Here is a 25,258-nt window from a genome sequence, read left to right on the forward strand (position 1 = left end):
ACTTCAAAATAGTTCCAACAGGCGAGATCCATAAGGACCATGGATACTTTCTCAAGTCAGCTCAGGTCAGGTTTTGCCATCAGCTGAGTCCATGTCATGACCTCACAGCTTTGTTCCCAAATAAATAACAAGGAACTTTTCATTTTTTTTCGGAGCTTTTTGGATTTCAGAATTTTGGAAAATGGATTGCAAACCTTGGAAATAATACTCATGCGAATTCTAGCTGGGAGTTCATGAGTATTTCACCATGTGACATACTTCCCCCTATGTGATCTCCTTTAATCCTCATGACAACCCTAAGAGTTAAGGACTATGATTATATCCATTTTCCAGATGAGGAAACTGAGGCCTCGAGTGGTTAATTCACTTGCCAAAGTTACACAGCTAGTATGATGGTGGGACCTGAACTGGGAGCCAGACTGGCTGGAGGGGGAGGGCAGAATGGCCTGGAACTCAGATGTATCCACCCCCACGGCCACCCCATGCCCTGCTGATGACTCCCACTCTCCTACTAGGACTGAAACTCTCACATCAGCATCACTCCTTAGCTAGGTGAGAAAAAGGAGCCACTGTCTCCAAATCCCCAGAGAAACAAGCCCAGCCAGCTCCTGAGAACAGCTCTATGACCTCATTAGCACCTCGAAGGAGCCCTGGTCACTCTTGGGTACCTGCCAGAAACTGGCAAGACAAGCTGTGAGCTTCATGGCCACAGTTTCTTTTAGCCTTCAGACCTGCCCCTCCTCATCAAACAAACTCTCGATTGCCTCTTTTCCCCCTTTGGTTGCCATTTTTATTGAACACACAAGCCCCAGACAGTGATCAGCTAAACATTTTCTTATATACTACCTCTGTTTTTTGGAGCGTTTTAAATCTGAAAAATATAGGGAAATGGAACCAAAAATGTAAAACTCACTCATAAGCCACTTTAAGAAATAGAGTAAGAGGCAAAAGTTGTCCCCCCATTCTGCCACTCAAATTCTGTCCCTCCCTACCCCACAGACGTAACCGCTGTTGAAAGTAACCTTCTCAATCTTTTACTATCCTTATTGAGACGTATCTATGTCCAGATCTATATCCATGACTATTCTGTGTCTAAATCAGTAGTTACATATTTAGCTATCAATCCACAAAATAACCTATATACAGTTGCTCAGGTGGTGCACTGCTCAACTCCTAGAGCCACTATTCAGATAAACTGCCTTATAATCTACTTACTTATTTTCTGCCTTACAAAAATGAGGTGACACCTTCCATATTAAACTGCAACTTTAAAAAAAAATGCATCCGTTATGGACATCTTTCCTGATCAACCCATATAGTCAGAGCAAAGGCTGCCTGATAGTCCATAGTATGGCTACACCTCAATGAATCCAACCCTTCCCATCTTGAGAGTCATCTAAGATGTTTCCAAACTTTTTGGCTCTTACATAGTCCCTTTAATATTCATAGCAGCCCTCTGAGGAGGGCATCATTATACCCATTTTAAACTACGGAAACTAAAGCTCAGAGAGGCGGGATAACTTGCCCAAGGATGAACAGCTAGTAAGTGGCAGAGTCAGGATGCCATTCCAGGTCACTCTGACTCCATGTTTATGTAAAGCAGTTGATACTGAGCATGGATCAAGATCATCACCTCCACAAGGTTGTTATTGATAAATATCAATCCACAAACGGAGACCTGACCTCTGTCTAGAAAGGCAAAGGGAAGAAAGTTAAAACTAACTTTTATTTAGCACCCAGTGTGTGTCCGGCACCTTGCTGGATGCTTTATATACATTATTTTATTGAATTCCCCCAGACAAACAACAACAGTAAAGCCTTTTAGAAACATACTAGTGTCCTCACTTACAGAAAAATGAAGTTCAGGCCCAAGGTCACACAGGAAGTGGGGGAGCTCGATTCCAACACAACTTCTTCCAACTTCTTTTTTTTTTTTTTTTTTTTAATTTTATTTATTTATTTTATTTATGGCTGTGTTGGGTCTTCGTTTCTGTGTGAGGGCTTTCTCTAGTTGTGGCAAGCGGGGGCCACTCTTCATCGTGGTGCGCGGGCCTCTCACTATTGCGGCCTCTCTTGTTGCGGAGCACAGGCTCCAGACGCGCAGGCTCAGTAATTGTCGCTCACGGGCCCAGTTGCTCCGTGGCATGTGGGATCTTCCCGGACCAGGGCTCGAACCCGTGTTCCCTGCATTGGCAGGCAGATTCTCAACCACTGCACCACCAGGGAAGCCCATCTTCCAACTTCTTTGCTTGTATATCTAATGAATACAGATCTCAGCCCACAAACGAAGTCTGCATGAATACAACTGTATTTTTCTGAGAGTGAATTTAGTTTCTTAATTTCCTTCTGAAACCTTGTCCAGTTTTCCCATCTCGTTTCCTGGTACCACTACTTACCCTGTTCACACAGGCCAAAAACTTAGACAACCTTGATGCCTCTTTTCTCCCCTGACATCCAACATCCAAATCTTGTCAGCTCTGCCTTCAAACTACAGAATCAGCCAAAAGCTTCTCCTACCTCCCGACCTGCCTGCTTCGTTAAAGCCACCATCATCCATCGCTCTCACCCCAGGACCGCAGGGCCCCAGCTTTCGTGCTTCTCCCTGTCAAGACCATTCTCCACTCGGCAGCCTGAGGGGTCATTTTAAAAATGTCCATTGGGTCATATCACTCTCCCACTTACCCTCTGTCCCCAAGTCCCCACCATACTTGGAATAAGACCCCAGTGCTGTTCTGTGGCCCACAGCTCCCGCCGGCCCCGTGGCCTCAGCCTCCGTCTCCTTCTCCCTCCACTCTCTTGTTCCCTACGGGGTCCTCTCTGTCCCTCGACAGCCCAGCTCACTCCCACCTCAGCGCTTCCTCTTCCCGCTGACTAAGGTGGGCCTGGTTCCTTCCCCATTCCGTCCTCAGGCCACACATGCCCCTCAGAGACACTCCTGATGCATCGTCACCCTCGGTGACTCCCGAGCCCCTCACCCTGTTTGCAATTCTTCAGAGCTCTGATCACTGTCTGAAATCATCTGTTCAATTGTCCTCCCTTCCCCCCAGACGGGTCCCAGGGTGTTTTCTATGTCATGGAACAGTAGTTCCAGTGCCTAGGCTGGTGCCTGGAACCTAGCAGGTGGCTAATTGCTATTTCTTGAGTAACATGAATGAATTTTTGTTAGGAGCCCTGCTCCATTGGGGGAGGAGTTTAATCTCAGCCAATCCCTTTCCTTGAAGGGCATCTAAGCTCAGAGGGGCAGGAGGAGTGGGGACGTCTGGTCTGGGTCATCTTATGTGCATACTGGCATCTGCTGAGGTTTCCTCATTCCCTGGGGCAAAAGAAAGTATGACGGGGAAAAGGGATGGCTGGGGTGGGGGGCGGCGGAGGAGATCAGTTAATATACCAGAAGAGTCAGCGACCACACAGCTTTGTCCCACTTTACTCCTCCACACACTGGAGATCCAGCACACTTAGTAGTCTGGGCTCTCCCTGTCCTGAGTCCCAGCTGCCAGACCCCAGAGGCGCACAAGCCTCGCCCACTCCAGCGAGCTCTGCTCTTGGGGAATGATGCTCAGTCCTCTTCCTGTGCCCACGACCTCACTGATTGATTTCCTGCAAGCCTGAGAAGCAGGAAAGGTAGGGCTAGTGATCCTCATTTCACAAACGTGGATACCAAGACCGGAAATGGTTACGTGAGTTGCCCGGGTCTGCAACGCGGGCTTGGGGCAAACCTGAAGCTGGGAGACAGATGTGTTTTGCTCTGGGGTCACCCATTCTCTTCAATGGGTAGCTTTTTAGACAGTTGCTGGAAGTTGAAACCACAGAGGAGTGATGAGAGTTCAAATCCTGAAGATCTCATTTGAGACCCTGGATTCCACCATGCCTGAATCAGCTTTACTTCCTGGATGTATCAGTAACTGTTGAAATTCAGTAACTGCTGATTGTCAATCCAGTTCTTTCAGCAGGAGGCACACTCATTCATTTATGCAAGAAATATTTACTGAGTGAAAGAAACAGAATCTGGATTCCTAAGGTTGAAACTCATACTTGGTGAAAGAAAAGGGTCCAAATGGGGCACAGGCTGAGGCTGTGAAATGACTGAGAACTCTCACACCCAGAGGAAGCTCTGCGGAGGAATTAGGGTCTGTGAGAGCCTAGAAAAAGGCTGGTTACTGAATCCTTTTCTGGTTAGTCATGAGGGAGCACACTGAGATTTCTGGAGTCAGAAGAACCTGCATTTAAGTTCTGAATCTGCACCTCATGGGCTGTGTTAATTGGGTAAGATACTTACCCTCTCTGAGCTTCAATTTACACATTGTAATACGGTCATAACAAGAGTGGTGTGGTGTGAGGGTGAAATAATGTATGGCAAACACTGAGTACAGTCAGTTTTGGAAAGAGAGGCAGGGAAAGAGAGGGGTACATGCATGGACTCTGGAACCAGACTCTAGGTTTGAATCCTGAGTCTGCCACAGATTGGATGTGTCATCTTGGGGAAGTTACATATTTCTCTATGACTCAGTTTCCTCATCAATAAGATGAGTACCTATCACATAGAATTAGATCAAAAGTGCTTAGAACTGGGATTGACAAATAACAGGATTTTTAATATATTAATGTACAGTAGAGACTACTGTTCCAAGAAGGTGATCTTATATTTGTGAACACTCTTGACTGCAAATGACAGAAAACCCATCTCCAATAATCATAAGCAGCCTGAGGAGCTACTGGCTTATGTAACTGAAACACCCAAGGGTTTACCTAATTCAGGCATGGTTGGATCCAGGGGTTCAAATGATGTCATCAAGATTCAGACCTTCAACCCCTCTCAGCAATACGTTTTCATCTCAGTTTCACCCTCAGGCTTGCCCTCTCCAAGAGGGGCCCTTGCCAAGCTCCAGTTCCAGCTTACTACCTTAGCAACACAGTGGGAAGGAACATTTTCCTTAACAGTTTTAGCCAAGGCTCCAGGACTATCCTCAATAGACCAGCTTGGTCACTTGCCCTTCCCTGAGCCAATCACTCTGATCAGGTTGGTGGAATGTGTTGATTGGTCACATCTAGGTCATGGGCTCCCCCTTTAGCCAACCACAACAGCCAGGCCAATTTAGAATTTTGATTGGTCATCACATGTCCGCCTCCAAGCTAATAATGGCGTCACCCTTCTCCCCCCGCAAACCCGATACATGGACTGAAGTGAGGGATAAATGATTTCCTACAATGGAATCAGGGTGCTGATACCAGAGATGGGAAAATGGACAATCCTCAGGCAGGTAGAACAGATGTCCCCTCCAGAGTCCTGGTACTGACCAGTGACCTCAGCCTCCCTGATCACCAGAGAGACACACCATGATCTCTCCCCACTGCCACTGGATCCTGAACCAGCCTAGCTAGTGACAACTGACTGTAGGCTCCAGGCCTGAGGCTGGCTGGCCACAACCAGGGCACAGCACTGCCAGCTGAAGGGGGCACAGTGAATGTGCTGTGAGCCTCAGCATCCGCCTTGGAGAGAGATGCATGTATCTAAGGAGTGGGCTTGGCTTGAGGGCCCAAAGAGAAAAAGCCACAGGCTTAGGAAGAGGGAAGAGGAAAGTGGGCAATTCAAGGGCTCAGGTTCCGAAAGGCTCTGGAATAAGAGGGTCTCAGGCAGTGAAGAGATGCTAACACAAGAAGCTTAGAGAAGACTTCAGACTTGGAGGAGATACTTAATACTCATCCCTTCATTTACTTATTTGTTTATTTAATGACCTACTGTGCGCCAGGCACTGGGAAGACAGCAGTAAACAAGAAGGAGATGGATGGGGCTTCCCTGGTTGCGCAGTGGTTAAGAATCCGCCTGCCAATGCAGGGGACACGGGTTCGAGCCCTGGTCCGGGAAGATACCACATGCCACGGAGCAACTAAGCCCGTGTGCCACAACTACTAAGCCTGTGCTCTAGAGTCCGCGAGCCACAACTTCTGAGCCCGTGCACCACAACTACTGAAGCCCGCGCGCCTAGAGCCTATGTTCCACAACAAGAGAAGCCACTGCAATGAGAAGCCCGCGCACCGCAATGAAGAGCAGCCCCCGCTGGCCGCAGCTAGAGAAAGCCCGCGTGCAGCAACGAAGACCCAACGCAGCCAAAAGTAATAAATAAATAAAAAGGAGATGCATTCTTGGAATTTATATATATATATATATTTTTTTTATTTTTGGCTGCGTTGGGTCTTCGTTTCTGTGCGAGGGCTTTCTCTAGTTGCGGCGAGCGGGGGCCACTCTTCATCGCGGTGCGTGGGCCTCTTCACCATCATGGCTTCTCCTGTTGCGGAGCACAGGCTCCAGACGCGCATGCTCAGTAGTTGTGACTCACGGGCCTAGCTGCTCTGCGGCATGTGGGATCTTCCCAGACCAGGGCTCGAACCCATGTCCCCTGCCTTAGCAGGCAGACTCTCAACCACTGTGCCAACAGGGAAGCCCCTTGGAATTTATAGTAGCGTAGAACAAACAGACATACAATTAAACCCATAATTAATTATTTATAATATGTCCCCCAAAAGAAAAGCATGGGGTGCTGTGAGAGCAAATAATTAGATGGCATCAGCCTGAGGATGTGTGGATGGTAAGATCTTAAGGAAAAGTAGGAATTAATCAAATGGGGAATGGATAGAGAAGCATGTATGAGGCAGAGGGAGTACAGATTCAAAGGTCCTGAGGCAGGTGAGAAAAACAAAGCCAATGCAAGAGGAGTGTGGGGAGAAGAAGCTGGAGATGGGCAAGGTCCAGATCACAGAGGACTGCATAGGACTTTTGTCCTTATCCAACAGAAAGCCACCTTGTCTAAAATTCCCTCAGATACAACACACAACAGACATTCGATAAATACTTATGAATCACCTACTACGTACCAGGCCTTGTAGAAGATGTCTGAGACACGGTGGTGCTTATATTCTAGTGAAGAAGTCAGAAATTAAACAAGGCAATAAATATAAACAAGGTAATAAGCACATTCACATATAATCATAAGCTTTGTGAAGGAAGTGACTGAAAGTGTTCAAGGCAGGTGGAGATCTAAACGCTAAGAACAAGACAGCTCTTTGAAGGGCCGGGAGAGAGTGGTCCAGGCAAAAAGCTGTGTTCCTCAATCTCCTGCACAGTAGAATCACCTGGGGGAGCTAAAAAGACTGAGCCTCACATCCAGAAATTATGATTCCGCTGGTCTGCACTGGGGTCTAGGCACCAGTACTATTTTTTTAAATATCTTTATTGGAGTATAATTGCTTTACAATGTTATGTTAGTTTCTGCTATACAACAAAGTGAATCAGCTATAAGTATACATATATCCCCATATCCCCTCTCTCTTGCATTTCTCTCCCACCCTCCCTATCCCACACCTCTAGGTGGTCACAAAACACTGAGCTGATCTCCCTGTGTGATGCAGCTGCGTCCCACTAGCTATCTATTTTACATTTGGTAGTGTATATATGTCAGTGCTACTCTCTCACTTCATCCCAGCTTCCCCTTCCCCCCGCCCCCCACCCCGTGTCCTCAAGTCCGTTCTCTACATCTGCGTCTTTATTCCTGCCCTGCCACTAGGTTCATCAGTACCACTTTTTTTAGATTCCATATATGTGCGTTAGCATACGGTATTTGTTTTTCTCTTTCTGACTTACTTCACTCTGTATGACAGACTCTAGGTCCATCCACCTCACTACAGATAACTCAATTTCATTCCTTTTTATGGCTAAGTGATATTCCATTGAATATATGTGCCACATCTTCTTTATCCATTCATCTGTCGACGTAGGCACCAGTACTATGTAAGAGCTTCTGGGTGATCTGGGGTCAGCCAGGAATGAGAGCCCCTGGGCCAGACCTGGCTACTCAAAGTGTGGTCCACAGACCAGCAGCATCTGCACCACCTAGGAGCTGGTTAGAAATCCCAGAAGAGGCAGAATCTCAGCCCCTTTCCCAGACCTACGGGTTTCAAATCCGCATTTTTACAAGGTGCCCATATTAAAGTTTGAGAATAGCTGATCCAGAGTACAGTGAGAGGGAGGGGTGTGAGTAGGACAAGGTGGGACGGGAGAGATGAGAGGAGGTCAGATGAGCTTTACTCTAAGGGCCTGATTTTATTCCAAGTACAGCACAGGTACACATATACCACACCCCAAAACACACACACTCGCCAGCACACAGGCATACAGTCACATCCACACTTGGGCACCAGGCCCATTTACCTTCTCTGCTTTTCTAAAATATATTTGTATCCACCTCTGATAACTCCAGATGCTCCCCTGGGGGTAGGCGGGGGCATCCCTACCCCATCTCTCTCTCTCTCTCTCTCTCACACACACACACACACACACACATACACACACACACACACACCTGCCCTTAGACTCATCCCACCTAGAGATGCCCCCTGCCTCACCCCCATCATACTGCAACTCAGAAGGACTCTGGTGGGTGAGTGGGCAGTGAGAATGGGGGATTTGGAGGAAGAGGCCCCACATTCTTTCTCCCGCCCAGACAGGCAAGAGGCCTGGAGGGCACCTCAGATTCAGGGGAGAAACCATGACGTCCGCACAGGTTACAGGGAGGCAGCCAGGCTCTTTACCCTGCAGAACTAAATCCCAGGATGGTGTTTGCTCGAAACGCCAGAAATATTCCTGGATGTCAGGTGCAGTTAATGGTTGCCATGGCAACCACCCATGCTTAATGAATAGAAAAGAGTTAAAGATGCTGGATAAATGTCAGGGCCCAGGATGGATTTGCTTGGGAGCAAATCTGTTCGTGCTGGGCAGAGCTGCCCAGTGAAGGTTGAAATGAGCAGTCCAAGGTAGCTGGAAACAGATGCAGGAGACTCTCTCTCCTCCTTCTCAGGTTAGTGGAGTCAGAATGGCACAAAATGTCGAAAGTGTGGCTTTCTATATGGACAGTTTCAACATAGACTCCAGGTTTGTGGGTTTGATCCTGCAACATGTTCACAGAGATTGCAGGGGGGCGGAAACTGAGCCCAGGTCCCTCACGATTTAAAAGATGCCACTTTACAAAACCCAAAACTTTTCTGGATTATTTTTTTAATGAAGAAAGTGCCAAATTAGGGTTGAAAAAACAATCTTTTGTAAAGGCGATGTCAAGAAAATGAGAAGATAAGCCACAGACTGGGAGAAAATATCTGCCAAAGATACATGTGATAAAGGGCTGTTACCCAAAATATATAAAGAACTCTTAAAAACCAACAATAAGAAAACAAAGAACCTGATTTTAAAATGGGCCAAAGACCAAAACAGACATGTCATCAAAGAAGATATATAGATGGCAAAAAAGCATATGAAAATATGCTCCACATCACATGTCTTCAGGCAAATTCAAATTAAAACAATGAGATACTACAAGTACCTATTAGAATGGCCAAAATCCAGAACGCTGACAACATCAAATGCTGGAGAGAATGTGGAGCAGCAGGAACTCTCATGCATTTCTGGTGGGAATGCAAAATGGAACAGCCACTTTGGAGGATGCTTTGGTATATGTGTACCTGGGCTGTACTTGGAATAAAACCAGGCCCTTAGAGTAAAGTCCATCTGACCTCCTCTCATCTCTCCCGTCCCACCTTGTCCTACTCACACCCCTCCCTCTCACTGTACTCTGGATCACACACCTTGGTATTTACCCAAATACTCCTTGGTATTTATATCTACACAACAGCCTACACATGGATATTTATAGCAACTATATTCACAATTGCCAAGATCTGGAAGCAGCCAAGATGTCCTTCAAGGTGAGTGGATAAATAAACTGCGGCACATCCAATGGAATATTATTCAGCGCTAAAAAAGATGAGCTATGAAGCCATGAAAAGACATGGAGGAATCTTAAATGCATTTTACTAAGTGAAAGAAGCTAATCTCAAAAGGCCACATACTGTGTGATTCCAACTATATGACATTCTGGGAAAGGCAAAACTATGGAGACAGTAAAAGGAACAGTGATTGCCAGGGGTTCAGTGGAGGGATGGATGAATAGGTGAAGCACAGAGGATTTTCTTAAGGCAGTGAAACTACTCTGTGTGACACTATCATGATGGATACATATTGTTACACGTTTGTCCAAACCCATGGAATATACAACACCAAGAATGAACCATAATGTAAACTATGGATTTGAGTGATAACCATGTATCAACGTAAGTTCATCAGTTATAACAAAAAGGTACCACTCTGGTGGGGAGGCAGATAACGGGGAGGCTACGCATGTGTGGAGGGAGGAGGATATGGGAAATCTCTGGACCATCCCCTCAATTTTGCTGTGAACCTAAAACTGCTTTTCAAAGTAAAGTCTATTAAAAAATAACAATAACCTTTTGAACGCCATACCTCCACCTGTTATACTGTAAGTGTGCCATTTACATGCTGCTTACAGCAATTAAAGAACAAATGAAGGGGTCCAGTAATGAGGAGTAGATTCCAAGTCACACAATGAATGTCCCTCAGGTCTGTCAGTGTGTCTCTGTGACTATGTGTGGCGCTGCCTTTGGGAACTGCTAGCGCCTGGGAATGTGAAGGCCAAGTCCAAAGAATGGGCTGCTCTGAGCTCACAGCCGGGGGCAGGTACTCAGGACTGTGTGATGCGCACTAGTTGAGAAAAAGTCTTGTACGGCCTCAACCTCAATCTTCTAAGAGGGAATCGCTCCCCACAAACCCTCCAAAATGCTGTCTGGACCTGTTCCCCAGCCAAGGCCTCATATACCCACAGAGGCCGAGTCCTCTGCGTGTGTGACAATGACCACGCATCCATCTGGCTGCAGAAAGTGTCTCTCAGACTCCGGTGCTCATCAGAATCCTGGAGGAGCTTGTTAAAAAGCAGTTTCTCAGACTCTCCCTAAATCACTAAGTCGTGTAGGGGGCCGAGAAATGTGCTTTTTTTTTCCTAAGAGCCCAGGTGATTCTTATGCAGGTGGGTCTAACGTTTCCAGGCACCTCTGGAGGAAAAATGTCACCACTTACAAGCAGCAGAGATGAAGGGGCCGCAGCCTTCTCCCCAGAGCCCCTGCCATGGCCACAGCCACCTGTGTGGTCTGGAAATGGATGGGTTCTCGATTCCTGCCGAAGCTTGCCAAGGCAGGATTAAGATGATTTTTAGAAGCACTAAAATGATTATGGTGACCACCCCACCCTCATAGATAATCTGATACTAAAATAATAATACTAAGCTATTAAATAAGAAAGATCAACACACTTCTGGAGTTTTTCCTGTGTGATTTTTTTTTTTTTTAAAGAATTAAGATGACTTCCAACTTCCGACCTTCTCTTTTTGCTTTTTTTTTTTTTTTAAATTATTTATTTATTTTATTTATGGCTGTGTTAGGTCTTCGTTTCTGTGCGAGGGCTTTCTCTAGTTGCGGCAAGTGGGGACCACTCTTCATCGCGGTGCGCGGGCCTTTCACTGTCGCGGCCTCTCTTGTTGTGGAGCACAGGCTCCAGACGCGCAGGCTCAGTAATTGTGGCTCACGGGCCTAGTTGCTCCGCGGCATGTGGCATCTTCCCAGACCAGGGCTCGAATTAATTTCCAATTCTCATTTTTTTTTTCTCTCACTCTGTACCCCTGCTTTCCTGGTACCCCAAACACGTGGTTTATTCTGCATAGTTGGTTAATCCTACACCAGCGCCTGTGAAGTTCCAGGTGCCAGGCTGGGTGCCAGGCTGCAAAGGGGATCTAGAACACAGAACTGGATAGAACTGCCGTCTCGGCTAGGATGGGCCGGGCTCTCGGCTCTGTGATCCAGGACTGGCTAGGACCTGGGCTTTGGGCTAGGCTGGTGTTCCAGTTAGGCCTGCAATCAACCAAATAATTAAGGACCAGGGAAAGATTTTACCCCAAACCGAGCAAAGGGGCTGATGAAGCAAAATGCCCAACACCAGGCTCTTCAGAAATGAATCAGGCCTAGAACTGGGTGCAGAGAAGGACAGGTAGCACCCACAGGGCCCTGCTCTGAGCTCCCCTTCCTGCACTTGGCTCTAAGGCAGGACACTCTCTCGATCGAGCATCTCTCTGGGTGGATGTGGCTGGACTCTGGCTGGACCGCCGTTCCTCCCCCATCGGCAGTTACTTCTTCAGAAGGTTCAGGATGGCTTTCAATGATTCCTCTGAAGAAGCTCTTCCCTGCCTGCTCCTCTGCAAGCCCCTGCCATCTTCTAAGAGATCTTCTAAAACTACAAATCAGATTGTGTTTCTCACATGTGTAAAGCCCTCCAAAAGCATGGACCACACGCCTTTCCAGCTTTCCAGCCCTGGCCTGGAAGGGACTCCATCATCTGGCTCCTTCGTGGAACTGGTCTTATCCTGCCTCCCCCTCACTCACTCTGCTCCCTGCACTTCCCATGGTTCCAGAAACACACTATTATCTTTCCCTGGGGCCTTTGCACTTGTGGTGCCCTCTTCCTAGAAAGTTCTTCTCTCAAATCTTCCCTTGAGTGGCTTCATCTTGTCACTTGGGTCACCTTCTCAGAGAGGCCTTCCCTGTCCACCCAATCTCACAATTTTCCCCCACTGCCCCCAGGTCACTCTCTCTCTCTGGGGTTTATTATTTTCATGGCATTTATCACTATTTGAAATTACCTCCTCCTTTTTACAGAAACCTTTGTTTTGTTTATTTATTTGTTCACTCTCGGTCTCTCCCCCGCTAGCATGTAACAGCCTTGAGATCCGGAACCTACACTGTTTCATTCACCGATGAATCCGACGTGCCCAGGACACTGCTTAATGCAAAGCAGGCACCTCAGTAGACATCTGCTGAACAAGACTGAATTCAGGATGTGTACTGACAGCAGTTCAGGAACCTCAGAAGAAGAGGTTTATTTCTCCTTAGCTCACTCACTCCAATGGTGCTCTTGTTAGGAGCCGTGGGCCATAATTGCTGGACCCCCAAGTGCTTCGTCTTGCTCAGAGAGACCAAGTTTAGTTCAGGGTCCTCATTATCCAAATCCCTGCACATGCGCGATTGCACAGACAAGCCAGCAAACTCCATCTTAATGTGAATATGTGATTCATCACCTGACCATTTATAAAGCCAGTCTCTACTCAAACACAACTCCAACCCCACACCACCCCCATTTAATACCTTACAATTCACGGTCTTTGCCGGGCAGCCTCTCTCTGATTGCCAGCTCTTGTCAGCATGTGACCATACAATGCAAATAGGAGGCAAAAATGATTGCAAAGTGAGATTGTGTATCTCACAAAATACACAGGACTTCATGAGATGGATGTGAGGGGCACTGAAGATCTGCTGGCGTGGTGTGACATGCCAGCCATGGGCGGCTGAGAGCCTGGCAGGGGGGCACTGGTTAATGATGGGAGAAGAGCAAACAGACAAGAGTGATGATGTGATAGGCGCATCCAGTGATTTGAATGTTAAAGGATTAAGAGAAGCCCTTGAGAAAATGATGACATGCTCAAATATTTTTTGCAGAAATGACCCACTTTATGATCCTGCTCTGAAAGTCAGATTTTATAATCCAGCTGGGAAAGTGAAAGATTTCATATTGGACCATCATGTGATTTTATCAGAAAAAGGATGCCCCCTCCCACTAAAAATCCACATAACTTACTTTTTGGTTCACCCTAGTGCATAGTAAGAAAAGATAAGACAAAATAAACATATTCTCATAAATGATCTTTTCATTTTCAAGGTAAAGCTGGAAGTACATCTTTGAACTTTATTATTTGCTATGAAATAATGGTCCGTATTTTAAAGTGGATTCCCCTAAAGGCTGTGGGTCTCAACCTTAGCTGAACAGTGAGACTCATCTGGGGAGCTCCGCAAACTCCAGATGCCCTGACTAATTAGTAAGAATCTCCAGGGATAGAACAGAGCATCGGTATTTTCCTACTGTGTCCCCAGCCCCCGTAATTCCCATTTGCAGCCCATGTTGAGAATCACCATTTTAAGGTAACTTATCCTCTGTAATAAAGAGGATATTTAACACTGCTTTAACCCCAGGAACCCAAACATTCTTACAATCAGGTGGTGACTTTTGCTTTCTTAACACAAGTACGTCCGGGGCATAAACAAACTTGATGTTTGTTCTTCTTTCCTGATTTCTCAAGGCAGATTCATCACAGTGGGGACTTAAAAGACCTGTATCACTGGACCCAGAGCCCTGGTCTCCAGTGAGCCTTGGTTTTGATTCTGAGCTGGATTTCAGGGCCCTGGCACTTCAGCTGGACTCGTGGCTGAGATGCGGCCAAACTCTGGGCACTGGTTTGGCTGTGTTTCTGGGCTGGACCAGGTTCTGGGCACTGATGCTGGGCTCGGTGGGCTGGTTAGGAGGACCCACCCTCACTCTGAGCACATGGTAACGGTCCAGAGACTGCTCAGAAGTAATCCTTTGTCAGGTTGGGTGGTGCCACGGCCACCAAATTGTGCCCAGGACCATCAATGTGGGCTGCTCCCAGTTCATTGGGGGTGGATGGGGCTCCTCCTGAAGACCACTGAGCGGCTCTGCCAGTGGGATCTCCTCCCATCAGAGGAGGGACATCCTGGGGACAGCTGCTCCCCATTCAGGGTCTCCCTTCAGGACCGCAAACTTGAAAAGGTTGGGCCTTGGATGACTCTCTCATTTCCCCAGGTCTTTCTGCTCTGGGTCTAGTATTTCCTGACTTGAGGCCCAAACCCCTAAAGGCAGAGCTGTCTTTAGCTGACCCAGAAAAGCTCTGTCTGGCCCTTGCCCAAACCTGGTACAGCAGGTGGTCTAGGCCTATTCCTGCTGGGTGGGCCGACTCCTCAGGCTTCCTGCCTGGCTCAGCCCTGTACAGGTGCACATGCACACACACACACACACACACACACACACACACACACACACACACACACACACACACACACACACACACACAGGCCTGCCCATGTGTAGATATGTCCATGTGAGGGTGGCAGGGAGGAGACACGATCTCCAGCTTCCCCCTGGCTTCCTGTGCCCCCATGCCCGAAACAGAGTTCGCAAATAACATTAAGACCTGTCCCTTGTTAACCCTCTTCTTGGTGCCCAGTGCTGTGTTAGTGCCACTTAGGGGATTTTGCTAAGATCTCAGGCTCTGAGGTTAGTTAGACAGACCTTGGTTTTAGGCCTCAGTTTCCCCATCTAGAAATGGATTGACTGAATTAACACGCACACACAATGCTTACCATCGCTCTAAAGCACTTGACAAATATTAACTCTTCTAATCCTTATTAAACCCCACGAGCTAGATACCGTTAGTATTCTCAGTTTACGGATGAGGAAACTGAGACACACATAAGTTAAGTAACTTGTAGCTAATACGTGGCACAGCTGGCACTCACATGCAGGCAGTCTGGCTCCAGAATCCATACTCCTCACCCCAGCCTACGACCAGTAGGAGTGCCTGCTCCGTGGGGTGGTAAGCAGTACCCAGAGATCCCTTAACCCAATGCCTGGCCCAGAGTACATCTAAACAAACAGCAGATAGTGTACTTATTTCTTTGAGAAAGCCTAACATCTGCAGATTGTTGATATTTTTAACAGATGAGGAGACCAAGCCTCAAGCGAATAAATAACTCACCCAAGGTCGCCCAACTAGTGAGTTAGTAAGTGGTGGAATAGAGATTCGAACTCAGGCCTGAGGGCTCCAAGCTTTGTTCCTACCACTGCACCACACGACCTCTCTCCAGGTCAAATACATACCTGCTGAAGAGGGGGCAGGCTCTGTTTCTCCAGATTGCAAGAATCTGACTCATTTGTAAAAATTCACAGCAAAACAGTCTAATCCCCACTTCGTGACTGTTGATGGCCATTTCCCAGGATCAGGCTGGGTGCCCGCAGTACTCCGATCTGAAAGGAAATAACCAGGATGGAGACTGAGCCAAGGAATGTGGAAGCACCACTTTCCCTGGAGACAAGGGCTTTAACAGTTAAAAACAAAAATATCCCATTTTAGGGGCTCCCTCCCCACCCTGGCTACCTCCCTTGCATGTCTGGAAGCCACTCAGGACCACGTAGGTCCTTTAGGTTACCCTGATCCTAAGGAAGAGATGGAGTTGACCTTGGTCCTTGTGCAACCCAACCTCCTAGACATTCCAGAGACCTCAATGCTGAAGGGACAGCTAGAAGGGCAGCTGATGGACCCGGTAACGCCACCACAGCAGGCCCTCTTCCACCCACTGGCCTACCTTCTGTCCCCTAAACTAACCAAGCTCATTCCCAACTCCAGAGCCTGTGTGCCTGCAGTGCCCTCGGCCTAGAAAGCTCTTTCTCTGGCTCTTCACACAACTGACTCTTTCTTTTTATCATGTCTGAGCTCACCTGCTCCCCCGGACCACCTTGCCCCAAATTGCCCACCATCTCCCCCACCCAATGCACAGTCACCATCACATCATCCTGTGGGCTTCCTTCAGAGCACAGTTATCTTGTTCTTTTATTGACTAGTCTATAGACTCTCTTTTCCAGTGAGAATGTAAATTCTGAGGACCAGAATCTTCTCTATCTTGGCCACTAGTCAATTCCTAGGACTTAAAACAGCTCTGGTACACTGTGGGTGTTTGATAAATTTGGGGGAAGAGTGGAAGGAAGGAAGGAAGGAAGGAAGGAAGGAAGGAAGGAAGGAAAGAAAGAAGGAAGGAAGGAAGGGAGGGGAGGGGAGGGAGGGAGGAAGGAAGGAAGGAGGAGAAAAAGTTTGAATCAATGAATCTTCACAGGCCAGTTTTCATATCTGCCCTACCCCAGGTACCCATCACATTATCACCTGTCACCAGTGACCACTGGATCTGTCCCCCAGACCAACCACCACTGATCTTCTGAAAGCCCTGAATTACTCCTAGTCCCCAGATGGGGACTCACTCACTCCCATCACTTCACTCGCTGCCTCTCATCACCTCACACACTATTCCACTCTGCCTGAAGGCACACACCTCCCTTACACTGATTAACTTTTAATTAACCTTCAGATCTCAGCTTAAGACATGATTTCATTCAACATTTAGTTAACAAAAATCACTCTACGAAGTTATCAAGTGAGAGAATTTTTGGTGATGAGGGAAGTGCTTTTACTTTAATCTTATGCCATTCTGTATATACTGTTTGAATTTTCTAACTACATACATATATTCTTTTAATTTAACAGGGATTATCTGAATACGGGATAATGGACTGCTTCTTATTTTCTTCGTAGTATTTCTCTTCTTTGAAAAAATATCCTAATAAATGTTCCTTTTAAATGTCAGTGCCACAATGACTTAATTATTACAGCTTTATTGTATGGTTTAATGTCTTAGAAGAAGCCAACTTCTTGAGTTCTTTCATTCATTCTACTATTTTTTTCCTAGCAAATTGCCTCCAGCTTCCCAAATAGACTATTCTATCACCTGGAAAAATGATAATTTTACCCTATTTTTTTTTCTATTGCATATAACTCTTAATTCTGTTTTATTTCTTCTTGCACTGGAGCTTGTAGAATCATGGTACATAATAGAGGCAATTGTGGGCATTCATATCTCATTCTTGATTGTAATGGGACTATTTCTAGGGTTTGACCTTTGAGAAGGATTGTTGGTTTAAAGGAGGTGCCTTCCTCATAGGAAGGAAGTATCCTTCCATTGTCTGAGCCAGAGAAGAACCATTAGCACAATCTTCTCTGCCCAGGATGAGGCTTGTTGTCACCCCATAGCCAGTCTCTGTAATTACACTTCAACACTTCGGGGAATCTCTCCCGGCTCTACCTGCCATTCCAAACCTCTTCCTGGGGTCCTGGAGTCTGTGGATTCTCACAGCCTAGCTCTTCTACATGCTCTACTCTGGGTTCCCATCACCTCTCACCTGTAACCACTGGATCTGTCCCCCAGATCAACCCCCACTGATCCTTCTCCTGGTTTACCACGTTCCTGGTTTCTGCTTCTCTCTGCCCCAGTGCCTTAGCCTAAACTCTGCTAGGGCAGTGCTTATCTCTGTATCCTGACTTCATCCTTGCAGGGTACCTGTTTTCAGCATCTCTTTTGGCTCCAGCCTCTGCAGTTCATGGGCAAGTCCAATCCCATCCTTTTTTTCTTAGATTTACGGATGTGGGGAAATACTGATGAGATAATGTAAGTGAAAAGAAGACCAGCAAGATCCTGATTTTATAAAACAATTTGTGTGTGAAAGCCTGGGGGTAGGGGGAGCAGTGGGGGGTATGAGGGGAGCCTGGAAGGAAACATACAGAAATGCTAAACAGTGCTTATTTCTGGGAGCTGGCAATATGCTACTTATAGGAATGGCCAAGTTCACTTTTTGATGAGTGTATGACTTGCGCCAGCAGCTTCATTTTCAGTGTGGAGTCTTCCTCAGGGAAATTCTTGATTCCCTTTCCTTTTATATTGCTTTTTAAAATCTCACCATGGCATCAATGTGTCTCTTCTGGTCCTAAAATACCTACCAAAACCAATGGTAGGAATAGCTATAATTTATTGAGTTCTTACCATGTGCCAGGAACTGCACTAAGTGCCTTACGTCATTACCTGATTTTAACAGAGTCCTGTGGAAAATGCTGAGTACAGCACCAGGTGCTGTAACTACTATTACAGCTTCAATTAATTCTCATGACAACCCCATGAAGTTATTATTGTTATTATCTTTATCCTGGAGAAGAAGAAGAAGAAACTGAGGTTTGGAGAGGTAATTTGCCATAGGTTCTTCAAGTGACATAGGGTCTGGGGAGGTGGGGGAAACTTTGGCCAACTAGAGAGCTGGCACCCAGTCCAAAGGGGGGGCTGCTGATGCCCGGCTGCTAGGGATTGTTTTCCCATGGAAATGTGGGACACAGAGCCCCATTTTTCAAGAGAAGCTGCAAATCAGCATTCATGTGACATATCCTGAATTTTAAATTGCAGCAGCATATTTAATTTTTTAAAAATACAATAAAATACTACAAGTAAAAAACAGAACAAAACAAACAAACAAACAAATACACCAAACAAACCATTCTGCAACCCAGATTTGCCATAGATGAGCATTATTTGCTTTAGAATCACCAGCTTGGAGTACGTCCTCCAGTCCCAAGAAGGCCCAAATTCCTGTTTGCTTTCCACTTTTGCCCTCCCAGAGTTTGTGCCACTTCCCAGGACAGAAATCTCCAGGCCAGTGATCAGCAAAATTTTCCTTAGCCAGAGAGTCAATATTTTTGGCTTTGCCGTCTCTGCCACAACTACTCAGCTCTGCCATTTGGCACGAAAACCACAAACAAATGGGCATGGTTGTGTTTCAATACAATTTTATTTATAGACACTGAAAGTTGAATTTCATCTATTTTTTTACTTGTCATGAAACAGTATTCTTCTTTTGATTTTTTTGTAATCATCTACATAGGCAAAAACCAGCCTTAGCTTGTGGGCTATATAAAACAGGTGGTGGGACACTTTAGACCATTTAAAATTCGTGACTGTTTCTCCAGGAGCTACTGGTGTTTGCTGGCTCCACGTTTTAGCTTCAGGTTGCCTTAAGCCACCTTAGGAAAGGCCCATTTCACAAGCAGATGTGAGCATGTGTGTAGTTCCTTATCCCCACGTGGTTCTGACTGGTCTGTTTCAGTAGCTTTCACATTTAATCTTCAGCTGAACATTTCCTTCCTATGAAATCTTTCGTGGAGAATGTAAAACAGCTAATGATAGGTGGTCCCACAACCACCATCCTCGTCCTGCTCTGTGGCCCCTGATGCACATCACGGAAAAAGCACAGTGGATGGAAAAACCAACTGGTCCCGTTCATAGCAGTGGATGGACCGTGAAATTATCATAAAGCCATCTGGCAAAGGATTTTGCTTACAACTCTAAAATGTGTTGAAGAGAGTGCAATTCACAGTAGTGGTTATGAACTTGGCTTTGGAGTCTGGAAGACTTACCCTTGAGTGTGCCACTTATAGCTGTGTCCTTGCAGAAATCACTTACTTCAGATTTCCTCATCTGTAAAACAGGGCTCATAATACCAGGTACCTCCCCAGGCTGTCTTGAGAGCTAGAGAGGATAAAACATGTAAAGTGTTTAGAATGGCACGTGGTAGATGGTAAGTGCTTCATGTGTGTGACTTATTCTGATTTGTTACCCAGCCAGCTGGAAGGCGATGGGGCTTAAAAGCAAACAGGAATCTGTGAATGAAACTCTAAAATCCAAACAAGAAAAATGAAGGCCTTCTTTCAATATCAGGGAAGGAGTTCTGAGTTTGTTTTCCTTCCAAGAATTTCCTTGAGTCTTCAAGCCTTCTCTCCAAGACCCCACCCTCTTGGTTCTGAGTCCATTCTTTGCCTGGTAAGCAGAGAATCAGAACCAAGAGGATGGGCTCATATCACATTGCATTTATTGTGAAATGCCTCTAGTTTGGAGCCTATTTATAGTATGTGTTAAATACATGGCACTCTTTAAGACATGGAAGCAACCTAAATGTCCACTGACAGATGAATGGATGAAGAGGATGTGAGATACACACACACACACACACACACACACACACACACACACACATACACAATGTAATATTACTCAGCCATAAAAAAGAATGAAATAATGCCATTTTCAGCAACATGGATGAACATAGAGATTATCATACTAAGTGAAGTAAGTCAGAAAGAGAAAAACAAATACCATATAATATCACTTATATGTGGAATCTAAAATATGACATAAGTGAACTTCCACAAAACAGAAACAGACTCACAGAACAGACTTGTGGTTGCCAAGGGTGGTGGGGGGGCAGTATGGGAGGGATGGAGTGGGAATTTGGGATTAGCAGATGCAAACTATTATATACAGAATGAATAAACAACAAGGTCCTAGTGTATAGCACAGGGAACTATATTCAATATCCTGTAATCAACCATAATAGAAAAGAATATGAAAAATTATGTATATATATATGTATAACTGAATCATGTTGCTGTACAGCAGAAACTAACACAACATTGTAAATCAACTATGCTTCAATAAAATAAATTAAAAAAAATACATGGCACTCATTATTATGAGTTAATAATAGGTATAATAATAATGGCTACCTTCATACTGTAATGGTAAAGCCCATTCAAATATTGATTCTTCCCTTCACCAGCTGTGCCAACTCTCTTTCCTCTGTGATCCTGCGTTGTCTTCTCATCAAATATCAGTGTGAATAGTCCCTACCTCCTAAGGCAGTGGATGAGAGTAAATGAGAGAAGAATGTAGGTTTCAGCTCTGTGCCTAGCCCACTAGAAGCACTTAAAAAGTGCTGGCCATTATCATGACGTGCCTAGAGCTTTGCGAAAATTATCTTATCTTCATATATGGCCTTATTTAATTCTTACAGTAACTGCTCTGAAATATAAGCCCAGCTATGTGTGAACATAAGCCTTGTCCACTGTCCACGACACCACCTTGCCCCTCACCTCCAGGCCGTCTCTGCCGGCAGAGACGAGAACAATAAGGCATCGTTTCATGCTGTGTTGTGGTGAGAGGTTCTGAAATTGTTTGTCATTTATGAGAACTGGCAGAGCCATTCGCTGCCCCAGAGGTTGGTTAATTGTCTACTTAACAAACACCACAGTGATTATCAAACACCCACAACAAGTTAAGTCAGGCTGATGTTGAAGAAAGAAAAGAAAATGCTGACAGTTTCCCCAGGGTGCACCTGCGCAATTCTGTGCCCCCTGAAGGAGTGAGCCACACTGCAGAGCACAGCAAGCTGTGGTCCTGGGCGAGGGGAGCGGGGAAGGGGGCGGTCCTATGCCAGATATGAGCGTTATCCAATCAGGGAGAGTGGGTTACTCCAGAATCCATGCCTGGAATCCACACCAAGGAGTCAGCAGAACTTGATTGGAATTTTGGCTCTACTACTTACCCGTATGACTTCAAGCAGAATTCTTATGGCCAGCTGCCTCAAGCTGCTTCATCTGCAAAATGGGAAGATAAATTTATATATATATATATATATATATAAATATTATATATATAATATAATATATATAAGTATATATGAATATATGTGTGTATATATATATTCCGCTTCCTTTTCCCCTTTCCCCTCACTAATTGGGAAAAAAAGAAAAAAGATAAGACGAGACAGTTCTCATGATGAATCCTTATGCTTCATAGCTCTTTGCCCCTCTAAACAGATCCCAACATCATGCAAAATCTAGGAAGCAGAAAGTTTCCATCTTCGGCTTTATTTTTATTTTTTTCCTCTACCGATCTCCTTTTTGTGCCCTAAGAAAGATGCTGATGGGCCAACCGAGGCAGAGCCTGCAACAATCATAAAGCATCTTCCCCGTGGGGGTGAGGACGCAGGCTGGGCCCCAGGGGCTCTTTTCACCCCTCGCCCGCCAGCTCAGGGCCACGTTTGTTTCCGCAGGGGCTTTCCGAGGCGTGTGCAAGAAAATTGATCACTTCCCCGAAGATGCTGACTACGAACAGGACACGGCTGAGTATCTCCTGCGTAAGTTCCCCCTTCGCGGGTCCCCCCGGGGAGGGGTGAGCGAGGAGGGCTGCCCTGAGGTTGTCCAGCTGCCTCTGAGTTTGAGGCTCCCCAATACCCAGCCCCAGAAATGGATACGTGCAAAGAAGCTTCAGGAAAATCTTTGCTGCTAGACAGAGACATTCAGGTGGTTCTGACATCTGAATCTCTTTCATTTCAATGAAATAGAAATAGGAAAAAAAAAAACGGAGCTGTGTCAAAACTGAAAAGTTCTTTTTAGTCTGCTAAGGAGGAAATCTAAGGATTTTCTTCAGCTTGAATACAAGTTTTCACCTTCCCCAGAGGGCTGATTTGAGGTGCTAATGGGCTAAGTGCTAATGGGTGAGGTGCTAATGGGCGAGGTCCTAAGAGGCAAGGCCTGGGAGAATAAAAGCAAACCAAGGTTCACCCCTCTTCAGTTTCAATCTCATTGGGGCAGGACCAGTGTCTCCCCATAGACTGTCCCAAGGTCAGTAACCTGGATATGACATGGAACTGTCACAAACGCAGCACGTAGGAGGCAACAGTGTGCTGGCTTAGAGCAAGGGCTCTGGATTCTGGTTGACTTGGGCTTCGCCCTACTAGCTGGGTTGGACCTGGACCAGGCTGCTTTACCTCTCATCTCTCACCTTTCTTCATAGTCAGCAATAAAGATGATAATGTCATCCATCTGACAGGGTCATGAAAATTAAATAAGCTGATGCACATTACGCTCCGCCCGGGGCCAACATGTACTCACGAAGCCATACATGTTGGCTCTTTTCTGGGGCATGGGATGAGCAATGGTCAAGGCCAGTGGCAGCCACAGGCCTGACATTAATCCAGGCACAGAGAGAATTGGGGATTTAATGTAATTTGGATAGAATTTCTTCAACAGGGAGGTGTGTCAAGTTCACGCAAAAGAAAAGTTCTAAGGCATTGACTAATTTACTATTAGAGAGTGTTAAATGTAACATTTTTTTAAACTGCTGTTATACATAAAAACTTCAAGAAATTGTGCTATTCGGGCTGTGCTTGTAACTCGTAGCTCAAGAAGAGTGTTTTTACAATTAAAATCATTTTTAGCTTTACTCATGCTTGCTAGTCTACAGATGGGCAGTGGGTCTATATATGAGCCTTTAATCGCATAACAATGTAAGTGGTGCGAGGGGTCAATTTGAAAGAAAGTCATTTCTAAGCTAATTTTTAAAACATAAACATATTATTTCTCTTTTTTCAGTCCTTATCCATCTACTAGGATTTACCCAAATGCCAACTAGAACTTATATGAGCAGCTTCAAAGGATTTGATGTGGGAATAGAGGCCACGTTTAGAGAGGTAGCTTGACCAAAGTTTGGGGTAGATTACTTGGACCTCCTTTTGAGGATGATTTTAAAGTCATCTCCAGTGGGGTTTTACCAGAGTGACTGTAGTTTTTGTTTTTCTTTCCTATTTTGATGTTGGCCCTGTTGGGGACTAAACAGAACTGTGACCTCTATTTCACAACTTGCAAAACTGATTTTAATTTCTTTCAAGAGATCCATCACTTTTCCGACAAAATATATTTCTCCCCTCTGGGAAGGTGGAGGTCCTCACCATCAGCCACAGAACCAAGTTAAGGAGGGACCTTCCTGAGCACACGAATTTCCTGCAGGGAACTTTGGAATCCCCGAGCCAGTCACGTGGCGCCAGGGTCACACTCCTGCAGGGGTCTCCGGGCCCATCCAGCACACGTGCTGCCAATTCCTGTTGCGACCACACCCTGGTGGGGTGGGATTCTGCACATTGATTATTCTGCTATTTCCTCTTTCTCATGTGTGGTTAGGGAGGCTGCAGCTTAAACCTATAGCAGAAGGTTTAATCAGGGACTTCCCTGGTTGTCCCACTGCAGGGGGCCCGGGTTCGATCCCTGGTCAGGGAACTAAGATCCCACAAGCCCCGTGGCACAGCCGGAAAAAAGAAAAAAGAACCTATCCAGGGTAAACTGAGTTAGGAGAGAATGGCAGCAGAGCATGTCCTGTGTGAGACCGACACCTGTAGCCTCAGTTTATAGAACCTGCTCTTATCTCACTTGTGGGGTAGAGGTGGGATCTGGCCACCAGTTGGTTGCCAAGTGGTTCCTGCACCACATGAGAAACAATCACATTCCCATATCTCATAGCCACACGTTTCAAATATACACAACCAACACAATTCAGTAGCTTCCAATGTTCAGATCATCTCCTTCGGGCATAATCATACTTTAATCATACTTCGAAACTAAAACAAATTTTTTTAAGGTGCTCTCCTTTAATCGATTGAACTCATCACATTAAATATTCAAGCAATTCCCATCAAGTACACAATGCAAATGATCTCTTTAAAGATCTGTGCACGCTTGAAATCACTGGGGACAGACCCACCCCTAATATTTGTGGATCCCAGGGCCAAGGTTCACATGGAAACCCGTAGGTCATATGTGTAAGTATTTAGAAGTAATAAATAAGCTATGGCCACCCAAGATCCCAGCGCCTACTTCCCGGGGATCCCCCCTTGACCTGGGGGCTAAATGAATCAGGGGGCCAGCCCTCCCTCCTGCAAGCCTGTGTGGGAGCAGGGAAGCAGAGAGCAAGCCGGGCCTGGGCCAGGGCTGTGACTGACTGGCCTGAAGCTAGGATGGGGACTGATTTAATCACGCTCCCAGGGGTCAGGGCAGCCAGGATCCCTCCCCCTACGCCTCACTTCTCCCATCAAGGTTTCTAGGCAGTTTGAAGCCCCTTCCAAAACTTCCCCATTGCAGCAGGGACAGTTACTGGGACCCTGGTCTGCCCAGACCCCAGTGGTGGGGGATTTGGAGTGGCCATCCTT

General features: G+C 46.0%; 1 protein-coding gene and 2 long non-coding RNA genes across 5 annotated transcripts in view; 1 reads left to right on the forward strand and 2 right to left on the reverse strand.

Annotated features, from left to right (window-relative positions):
• Window positions 1–25,258, reverse strand: part of LOC309645684 — a 594,963-nt gene that overhangs the window by 472,702 nt on the left and 97,003 nt on the right. The window lies entirely within an intron of this gene.
• Window positions 1–25,258, forward strand: part of CACNG3 (calcium voltage-gated channel auxiliary subunit gamma 3) — an 87,202-nt gene that overhangs the window by 53,725 nt on the left and 8,219 nt on the right. The window contains exon 2 of the mRNA XM_082431119.1: window positions 22,331–22,414. Coding sequence (XP_082287245.1) covers window positions 22,331–22,414 — 84 coding nt within the window. The remainder of the gene's footprint in view (window positions 1–22,330; window positions 22,415–25,258) is intronic.
• Window positions 18,352–25,258, reverse strand: part of LOC309645680 — a 94,742-nt gene continuing 87,835 nt past the window's right edge. Inside the window, exons 4-5 of one of the 3 annotated variants that reach the window (XR_014255004.1) lie at window positions 21,821–21,872; window positions 18,352–19,968 (exon numbers count right to left, since the gene is read on the reverse strand). This is a non-coding gene — a long non-coding RNA (uncharacterized lncRNA). Of the gene's footprint in view, window positions 19,969–20,461; window positions 21,873–25,258 lie in introns of those variants that run through there. The other 2 variants (XR_014255005.1, XR_014255006.1) reach the window with 2 other exon arrangements.

Source organism: Balaenoptera physalus, assembly GCF_965194825.1.
Source record: "Balaenoptera physalus genome assembly, chromosome: 16".
Taxonomy (NCBI): domain Eukaryota; kingdom Metazoa; phylum Chordata; class Mammalia; order Artiodactyla; family Balaenopteridae; genus Balaenoptera; species Balaenoptera physalus.